The sequence below is a fragment of the Rhincodon typus genome, chromosome 20, assembly GCF_021869965.1.
Source record: "Rhincodon typus isolate 14 chromosome 20, sRhiTyp1.1, whole genome shotgun sequence".
NCBI lineage: Eukaryota > Metazoa > Chordata > Chondrichthyes > Orectolobiformes > Rhincodontidae > Rhincodon > Rhincodon typus.
Window position 1 is genome coordinate 49774181 of NC_063351.1, and position 10773 is coordinate 49784953.

A 10773-nucleotide genomic window follows, 5' to 3' on the forward strand; every position below is an offset into this window, starting at 1 on the left:
CTGGATGAACACAGCAGGTCAAGCAGCATCATAGGAGCAGAGAGCCTCTCTGCTCCTATGATGCTGCTTGGCCTGCTGTGTTCATCCAGCCCTGCACCTTTTAAATTCACCCACAGGATGAGGGCATCGCTGGCTGGACCAGCATCTATTGCTTGATCTTTGCTGCCCTTGGGAAGGTGGTCATTATGAGCTGCCTACTTGGACCACAGATTACCACCGCTTTCATCAGCAATAAACGTTGACCAGCCAGCAACGCCCACCTCCTGCAAGTGAATAAATAATAATTAAGACAGAGCACAACAATTGTCATATTCCTTTCTCTGGGACTCAAGCTTGAAAGTTAAAAGTACCTTGAAGCGCTCAGTACACCCACTTTTACACTTGAAAAATAAGCATGAGGTAAAACTGAGGTTACTGGAGGCTTAGAAGAGAGCTAGAACAAATGGCAGTGACAACTAGATATGGGGAAAATTAGCTTATTCTGAATGTTTGATTAAACAGTCTGCAATAGTTTATTTTCCATTAAATGAACTGATGAATTTATTTCATTTAAATAGCTTCAAATGCATATTTTTCAGTGCTCATGAATACATGTAATTTAGCGGCCATTTCTAAATGATTAAATCAACCTAAACAAACACAAAAACAAGGAGCTGCAAATGCTTGAAGTTAGAAAAACAACCCCAGAAATTCCTGGAGAAACTCAGGAGGTCCGGCAGCGTCTGTGGAGAAAGATCAGGGTGATTGTTTGGGATCCAGTGACCCTTCTTGAGAAGTTCTGAAGAAGGCTCATTCGACCTGAAGTATAATGTTCTGCTGTGTCTGTCCATAGATACTGCCAGGCATGCTGATTTTCTCCAGCAATTTCTGTTTTTGTATCAAATCAATCCATCCATTTCAAAGAGGGAGGAAAAGGATCAGTCACAATAATGCTAAAGAGATCCTGAAATCAATATTCCAAAGAGATGAAAATGCATTTAAAATGTTATTGACAACCACATTCTGCACTGCTGAAAATCACAATCACAGTTGTTTCAAAACTCCTGCATTAATGGATTTGTCAAAGTGCTGAACAGTATCAGTTCCATTGACAGTTGGGGCTAAATTAGTAATAGACAAATCCCAGCTTGTGAAGCACGTGAATTTAAATTAACAGTGTGTGCATCTTCTTGAAACACAGTGCAGTACGTTAGACTGGAAGTATCGCAAAGACCTTCAGCTGCAAACAGATCTATCAGAGTCTTGTAAAAATTAGCATTTTAATTGCACAGAGCTCTGCTAAATTAATGGCGACGATGAAGTTAGAGCCGAGTGGTTCAATATTCACCGTTCTTGCCAGAAATCAATCCTCATAGGAGAGAAAATCCCAAACTGACACATCACAGAATTCACAAGGCAACAAATAAACCATACAAAGGATATTGGAGACAGCGTTAATTGGCTGCAGGAAAATGAGTAAACAGAATTCCTTTGATGATCCCCAATTGAACCAGGATCATCACAGAATACCAACATTTTAAAAGGCCGCAAGTCACTTAGAATATTGTAAGGGAATGTCCATATTTCCTGCCAGTTCCTGCAATTTGTTTAACAGAACATAGCATACAACTGTAGGTACCCCAATCTCTAATATTCATGGTTTGCCAGCATCCATTTGCCTTATTGCAGAAATCATTAGCAAATAACTAAAATATTAAGTAAGTAGTTTGATTTTTGGCAGGAAAAAAATACTCAATGGCTAAGAGCTGGTAATATCAAGTCTTCTCCAATGGAGCTAGTGTCTGGACAAACAGCAGTTATCCTTGCATACTAGCTAACGAAGAACTCTCATCTTAGAACTATCAGCTTTTATCCAACAGGTCAAGTTGTCCCAAATTCTTGACTCTTCCTTTAAAATTCCAATTATTTTGGAGTCTATTGAAATTTAGAATTATCCTACCATAAGTTGTTGGGATCTCTGAACTGTGGATCTCTTTCTGCTATGTTCTGGTCGTTGTACAAACTGAAACTGACCTCTGCTACAGAACAATCAAACTAGGCATTCGCAATCACTGATTAGTCCCCAGATGGCATTGTCTCCTCTTCCAGGGAGTACTGAGGAACAGAACGACATTGGTGTATAGATCCATACATCCCAGGAGGTGTCCACACAGGTGGTGAAGAAGGCACACAGGATGTTTGCCTTCATTAGCTGGAGCATAGAATAGAGGAGCAAGGATGTTTTGTTATAATTTTATAAAATTTTAGTTTGGCAACAGGTGGAATACCGTGTGCAGTTCTTGTCAGCACACGAGCCGAAGGGTGTGATAGCACTGAAGAGGGTGCAGAGACGATCCACCAGGATGTTGCCTTGGATGGAAAGTCTTAGTTATGAGGAGAGACTGCATAGACTGGGTTTGTTTTCCCTGGAGCAGAGGAGGCTGAAGCGGGTGTAACTGAGGTACACAAAATTATGACAGTCACAGACAGCGTAGATCATGAGAACATGTCTAAGACCAGAGGGCACAAGTTTAAGGTGAGGAGCAAGTGATTTAGAGGAGATCTGAGAAAAAATCATATGCCCAGAAGGTAGTAGAAATGTAGAATGTGCTACCTGAGTGGATGGTGGAGGCAGAAACTTTCACAGCACTGAAGAAGCATCCGGATGAGCACTGAAAATGCCAGGGTAAGTACTGCCAAGCACGGGTAAATGGGATCGGTGTAGTTTGGTGCTTGTTGGTCAATATACTGTATGAGTTGATGACTCTCAGATGCATTAGAGATTTTCGTGCATGAATAAGAACAGGGACGTCAGTCATGTATAGAGACTAGACAGAAGGTTAAAGGGAGATCCGCAAAGAGAGGTGTTCAAAAATTGTAAGGACTTTTTACAGAGTAGCTCACGAGATGCTCTTTCCACTGCCATTAACCAGAGAACACAGATTGAAGGCTAGTTGACAAGTGGACAGATCAGAAGAGTAAACTTTATGCAACAAGGTTAATCTGATGATTTGGAAAGCACAGCCTGAATGGCCATTGGAAACTGATTCAGTAGTAATTTTCAAAAACAAATTTGATAAAATTTGAAAAGGGAACAATTGCAGCGATATGGGTAACATGGAGGGGAGTGTGATAGATTGGGCTATCTTCAAAGAGCTAGCACAAGTACTATGGCCTGAATGACTTTGTTCTGTGCTATACTATTCCTTGCCAAACCTGGAATGGACCTGCTCAGGTCCAGCATCCATCTTCCTTGCTCATTCCCACCGTTAAATAAACATTGCTGCTTGGAATGCAAAACAAGGGGAACTAGTTTTTTTCTGTAATCAAAGCATTATGCAAATGCACGCAATTAAGAATCCCATTAATGCAGCTATATGATGAAGACTGTTACAATTCTAATTAGCGCTGATCATTTAGTCTGATTATTTCACACAATCGTGTTAATTGGACACTGAAAAAGGAAGAGTCTTGATTGCACTCCCCATTACAGCAAGAAAGCAGTTACCATTCATAGTCAAAATATGTGGCTAAATGATGTCAGTCATGGCAATAATGCTCTAAATTGGTGCCATGTAGCACCAGTTGTCAATTCCCATCAGCAGCCTGTAGGCTCAATACATTATTTGCCTTTCTGTTGAGCCAAGCACATTGACATATCATTCATGTGTTTTTACAACTAAAGCATCATTGAAGTGCTTTATCCAATCAGAAAGTTTTGTTTGTTATTGGGGAGACCAGGTCAAGGGCCCATGGTCGGCACAGTGGCTCATTAGTTAGCACTGTTGCCTCATGACACCAGAAACCTGAGTTCGATTCCATCCTCAGGTTACTGTCTGTGTGGAGTTTGCACATTCTCCCCATATCTGCGTGGGTTTCCTTCAGGTGCTCTGGTTTCCTCCCACAGTCCAAAGATGTGCAGGCTAGGTGGACTAGCCGTATTAAATTGCCCATAATATTCAGGGATGTGCAGCTGAGGTGGATTAGCCATGGGCAATGCAGGGTTAGAGGTGTAGAGTGGGTGCATAGGTCTGGGTGGGATGCTGTTTGGAGAGTCAGTGTGGACTTGATGGGCTGATTGGCCTGCTTCCAAACTGTAGGGATTCTATGATTCTATAAATATCAGATTGTTGCTAGTAAATCCTACAGGCAATTAGTAGAAATGTTATTTCATTTAGAGACAGGTTCAAACATGGAAGTACAAAGAGCAGTTGAGATGAATACATGACAATATTTAAGGAAAAGTTGGATAAGTTGAAGAGCATGCTTGAATTTCAAATTCAGTTGGAGGGTGAGAAATTGGAGTCTTGCACTCGTGTCCTGAAGTAACTTCATAGGCATGAGGACCGAGTTGGGTGGGAAGACTGAAAGGTAGAACAGTTGATGAGCAGTGTCAGGTGTTTAAGAAAGTATTCAATTCTTCCCAACTAAAATGTATTCCAGAGAGGAAAGAAGATTGTAGCAGTGTGTGTGGGGTTGTGGGGATGGGAGTGGAAACATACTTGGCTAAGCAAGGAAGTTAAAGATAACATAAAGAATAAAAATAAGGCATAAGATATTGCAAAGATGAGTGGCAAGGTGGGAGATTGGGAAACCTGTAAAGATCAACAAAAGGTTGTGAAAAGCATCATAAAAAGTCCAAAGGTAAATTGGGAAAGATAACTATTATAAAATATTAAAAATGGATCACAAAAGCTTCTGTAAAGTATATAAACTGTTTCTATAAATTGTTGAAGGTGAATGACAAAGTAGGCATAGAAAGGATGTTTCCTCATGTCGGGCAATCTACCAGAGGTCATAGCTTTAGGATAATGGGTGGCAGATTTAAAGCAGAGATAAGGAGAAATTACTTTCCTCAAAGGGTCATGAATCTGTGGAATTGACGCCCCCAGAGTGCAGTGGATGCTGGGACATTGAGTAAATTTAAGGAGGAGATAGACAGATGTTTAATTAATGGTGGGGTGAAGGGTTATGGAGAGAGGGCAGGAAAGTGGAGTTGAGGCCAAGATGATATCAGCCATGATTGGATTAACTGGTACAGCAGGCTTGAGGGGCTGAATGGCCTCCTCTGGCTCTTAGTTATTATGTCCATCTGTTCTAAGAGGGATAATGGTTTAGATGGAGGTACCAATAGGATTAAATGAGGGAGGAGGCTCACGTGGGACATAAATACACGGGCCTGTTGAATCGAATGGCCTTTTGACGTGCTGTAAATATTACACCAAGTATAATTTATCATGAAACTAATGTGGCAGGGGGATAGGAACCAAATGAGGAAGTTAGTGGACAATAAGGAGGTAATAACTAAAGCCTGTAAGGAACTAGATAATGAAGTCAGTGTGACTAAGGGGAAGAGTAGGCAGAGAGCAGATGATGAACGCAAAGGGACAGATGGTCTGAGGTGCATTTGTTGTAATGCAAGAAGTGTAGTAGGTAAGGCAGATGAACTTAGGGCTTGGATTAGTACCTGGGAGTACGATGTTATTGCTATTACTGAGACTTGGTTGAGGGAAGGGCAAGATTGGCAATTAAATATCCCAGGATATAGATGCTTCAGGCGGGATAGAGAGGGAGGTAAAAGGGGCGGAGGAGTTGCATTACTGGTCAAAGAGGATATCACAGCTGTGCTGAAGGAGGGCACAATGGAGAATTTGAGCAGTGAGGCAATATGGGCAGAGCTCAGAAATAGGAAGGGTGCGGTAACAATGTTGGGGCTGTACTACAGGCCTCCCAACAGTGAGCGTGAGATAGAGGCACAAATATGTAGACAGATTATGGAAAGATGTAGGAGCAACAGGGTGGTGGTGATGGGAGATTTTAATTTTCCCAACATTGACTGGGATTCACTTACTGTTAGGGGTTTAGATGGAGCAGAATTTGTAAGGAGCATCCAGGAGGGTGTTATAGAGCAGTATGTAAATAGTACAACTCAGCAAGGGGCCATACTGGACCTGGTATTGGGGAATGAGCCCGGCCAGGTGGTTGAAGTTTCAGTAGGGGATTACTTTGGGAATAGTGATCACAATTCCGTAAGTTTCAGAATACTGATGGACAAAGACAAGAGTGGTCCTAAAGGAAGAGTCCTGAATTGTGGGAAGGCCAACTCTAGCAAAATTCGACAGGAGCTGGGGAATGTGGATTGGGAGCAGCTGTTTGAGGGTAAATCCACATTTGATATGTGGGAGGCTTTTAAAGAGAGGTTGATTAGAGTGCAGGACAGACACGTCCCTGTGAAAATGAGGGATAGAAAGGGCAAGATTAGGGAACCATGGATGACAGGTGAAATTGTGAGACCAGCAAAGAGGAAAAAGGAAGTGTACATAAGTTCTAGGTGACTGAAAACAGACGAAACTTTGGAAGAATATCGGGAAAGTAGGACCAATCTGAAACGAGGAATTAAGAGGGCTAAAAGGGGTCATGAAATATCTTTAGCAAACATGGTTAAGGAAAATCCCAAAACCTTTTATTCATACATAAGGAGCAAGAGAGTAACTAAAGAAAGGGTTGGCCCACTCAAGGACAAAGGAGGGAAGTTATGCGAGGAGTCAGAGAAAATGATTGAGATTCTTAATGAGTACTTTGCGTCGGTATTCACTGAGGAGAGGGACATGATGGATGTTGAGGTTAGGGATAGATGTTTGATTACTCTAGGTCAAATCAGCATAAGGAAGGGGGAAGTGTTGGGTATTCTAAAAGGCATTAGGGTGGACAAGTCCCCAGGTCCGGATGGGATCTATCCCAGGTTAGTGAGGGAAGCGAGAGAGGAAATTGCTGGGGCCTTAACAGATATCTTTGCAGCATCCTTGAGCACGGGTGAGGTCCCAGAGGACTGGAGAATTGCTAATGTTGTCCCCTTGTTTAAGAAGGGTCGCAAGGATAATCCAGGTAATTATAGACCGGTGAGCCTGACGTCAGTGGTGAGGAAGCTGCTGGAGAAGATACTGAGGGATAGGATCTATTTACATTCAGAAGAAAATGGGCTTATTAGTGATAGGCAGCATGGTTTTGTGCAGGGAAGGTCATGTCTTACCAACTTGATAGAATTCTTTGAGGAAGTGACAAAGTTGATAGATGAGGGAAGGGCTGTAGATGTCATATACATGGACTTCAGTAAGGCGTTTGATAAGGTTCCCCATGGTAGGCTGATGGAGAAAGTGAAGTCGCATGGGGTTCAGGATGTACTAGCTAGATGGATAGAGAACTGGCTGGGCAACAGGAGACAGAGATTTGTAGTGGAAGGGAGTTTCTCAAAATGGAGAACTGTGACCAGTGGTGTTCCACAGGGATCTGTGTTGGGACCATTGTTGTTTGTGATATACATAAACGATCTGGAGGAAGGTATAGATGGTCTGATTAGCAAATTTGCAGATGACAATAAGATTGGTGGAGTAGCAGATAGTGAAGGGGACTGTCGGAGAATGCAACAGAATATAGATAGATTGAAGAGTTGGGTGGAGAAATGGCAGATGGAGCTCAATCCAGGCAAATGCGAGGTGATGCATTTTGGAAGATCCAATTCAAGAGTGAACTATACGGTAAATGGAAAAGCCCTGGGGAAAATTGATGCACAGAGAGATTTGGGTGTTCAGGTCCATTGTACCCTGAAGGTGGCAACGCAGGTCGATAGAGTGGTCAAGAAGGCATACGGCATGCTTTCATTCATTGGACGGGGTGTTGAGTACAAGAGTTGGCAGGTCATGTTACAGTTGTACAGGACTTTGGTTCAACCACATTTGGAATACTGCGTACAGTTCTGGTCGCCACATTACCAAAGGATGTGGATACTTTGGAGACGGTGCAGAGGAGGTTCACCAGGATGTTGCCTGGTATGGAGGGCGCTAGCTATGAAGAGAGGTTGAGTAGATTAGGATTATTTACATTAGAAAGACAAAGGTTGAGGAGGGACCTGATTGAGGTCTACAAAATCATGAGAGGTACAGACAGGGTGGATATCAAGAAGCTTTTTCCCAGAGTGGGGGACTCAATTACTAGGGGTCACGATTTCAAGGTGAGAGGGGAAAAGTTTAAGGGAGATATGGTTGGAAAGTTCTTTACGCAGAGGGTGGTGGGTGCCAGGAATGTGTTGCCAGCGGAGGTGGTAGAGGCGGGCATGATAGCATCATTTAAGATGTATCTAGACAGATACATGAATGGGCAGGGAGCAGAGAAATACAGATCCTTGGAAAATAGGCGACAGGTTTAGATAGAGGATCTGGATCGGCGCAGGCTTGGAGGGCCGAAGGGCCCGTTCCTGTGCTGAAATTTTCTTTGTTCTTTGTTCTTTGTTCTATGAAGCTTAAGGAAAGTACACAACAAATTGGAAGAATTCAACAAAATGCTGACATGAAGTAAAATCATGAGCCTCTAAATCCTGGCACAGACCTCCACAAAACATGAGGATTTTCAAAATTGGGTTTAACAAACTTGTTGGGATGTTTTGAAGAGGCAACAGAAAGACTTGGTGAAGGTAACACAGTTGGATTTCTAGGAGGGATTTGATACAATGTCGTTCAAAGTTTTGGCAAAGATCTGTAGCTTGGGTTGTGGGTGAGGTTGTTGACTTGCTCACTGAGCTGGCTTGTTCTCTTTCAGACATTTCATCACCATGCTAGGTGACATCATCAGTGGTCCCTCCAATGAAGCGGTGTTATTCTACTCCACTTGGAATTTATACTGTTAGGTCCATTATGGTGAGAAGTGTCATTTCTGGTTTTGTTCTGTATGGGTTTGTATATGGGGTCCAATTCGATGTGTTTGGTGATTGTATTATGGGTGGAGAACCATGCCTCTCGGAATTCCCATGTTTGTCTATGTTTGGATTGGGCTAGTATAGTTACCTTTGTCCCAAGCCAAACATAGACACACACGGGAATTCCGAGAGGCATGGTTGTCCATCTGTAGTGTAATCAACAAACATATGTAATTGGACACCATATACAAATCCATACAGATCAAAACCAGAAATAACACTACTCACCATAACAGACCGAACAGTATAAATTCCAAGCAGAGTAGAATAACGTCACTTCATAGGAGGTTCCACTGATGATTACACCTAGCATGGTGACGAAACATCTGAATGAGAACAAGCCAGTTCGACGAGCAAGTCAACAACTTTACGATGTCACTCAACCAAAACTGGTTTTCAGAGCTTAGCAGCTCAATGCAGGGTGTGTTGTTGGCATGGGAGAGGAAGCTCCACCTTTCTTGCCACCAGATTTGAAGATACTGCTGGTAGTATAGCACCAGGGCTTTGAGGCCTGCTGTGGGCTTACTATGGCTGTGAAGCCTATCACAGCATAGGAACATTGATCTTGGTCTCCTGTTTGACATTCTGGCCACCAAATACTCTTTTCCTCACTGAGCTGAGCTGAAATTGGAGGTGACGATGAATTTCAATGAGATCCAAACAAATGGTCTGCATTTTTGAGGATATTACCATTGATCTTAATCGATGTGTGTTGGTGCTGTGCTGTGAAAACTGGTTGGAAGAACACTTTGTTTGCCATGGGATTAGTGAAGCTTAGTTTCCTCATATGTTTCAAAGGAGTTATTGACAAGCTAATGAGTGAGTTTGGAGTGATGTTTGGTTTTGGATTGAAGGTGTCGGAAGGTGGAAAAGTTTCCTAACTTCACTATGCAATGTCACCGTGCTTGTGAGTAATTTTTGGGAGATGAGTTGATGTTTTGCACTGAGGATAATGGAAAAGAGAGTTGGTGCAATGATACAACCTTGTTTGTCCCCAGTCTTCTTGGCAATAGAGTCTTCAATAGTTCTGTTGGTGACAAAAGCAGCTTGCATGTCATTGTGCAGTAAGCAGTTAATGGTTACACCTTTCTAAAGTCAGCAAAATGGGAGAAGGATACTCCATAAATCTTTACAATTGACAGAGTGAAAGGCTTTAATTAATTTTTTAAAAGCTCATGTACAGTAGTTGCTGCTGTCCCTTGCATTTTTCTTGGCTTTGTCATTTTGTGAAATGTCTGTGTTACTTCTCACTGTGTAAAAACTGCTCTGCGACTCTGGAAGGAACTTTTCAGGCACTGGGGAGAGGTGACTGAGGAGGATCCATGCAATGATCTTCCTTGTGGCAGACAGCAGGGAGACTTCTCTATAGGTGGCTCTGTGCTGGGATAGTGCTGAAACTGAGCTGAAGAGGGTATTAAGGAAGAAAGGTGAGGATGTTTCAAATCAAAAATAACTCTGTTGGACCATAACCTGGTGTTGTGTGACTTCTGATTGTTTCAATTCAAAGAGAGAGTCCCAGGTCTTCCGGTCTCTGGAGCATTCCGGTCTCTGGAGAATTGGAAGGAACTGTCTAACTTCTGGGTAACCAACCAAATGGCCCCATAACCATTCACACTGATCCTCACCCCCACAATCAATGCCCCGATTAAACCCCTGATTATCCCCCTCACCTCTGGACTCATTCATGACCCATCCCACATATGCCCAGCCCAACACGGCGTTCACCACACTATTCTCCAGTACAAACCCAGCAACCTCCTGACCTGACAACTGCTCTCAACCCAACATCCTTCCTACCTACTTACACGTCTCATGGACCTGCCAGCTAACACCACTGCCATGCAGGCAGCCAGGTACCCTGGGCATTACTTTACCCACCCTACCCTACTTCCTCACCCAAGCGCTTCCCCCACCCTACCCTACTTCCTCACCCACTCACTTCACCCACGCTACCCTACTTCCTCACCCAAGCACTTCACCCACCCTACCCAACTTCCACACCCACTCACTTCACCCACCCTACTCTACTTCCTCACCCACTCACT

The 10773-nt window shown here is 43.0% G+C and overlaps 1 protein-coding gene across 1 annotated transcript in view; it reads left to right on the forward strand.

Moving 5' to 3' along the window:
• Positions 1-10773, forward strand: part of LOC109933504 (VPS10 domain-containing receptor SorCS1-like) — a 998692-nt gene that overhangs the window by 758077 nt on the left and 229842 nt on the right. The window contains exons 5-7 of the mRNA XM_048609233.1: positions 2124-2141; positions 2248-2270; positions 6458-6482. Of these exons, the coding sequence (XP_048465190.1) occupies positions 2124-2141; positions 2248-2270; positions 6458-6482 (66 nt within the window). The remainder of the gene's footprint in view (positions 1-2123; positions 2142-2247; positions 2271-6457; positions 6483-10773) is intronic.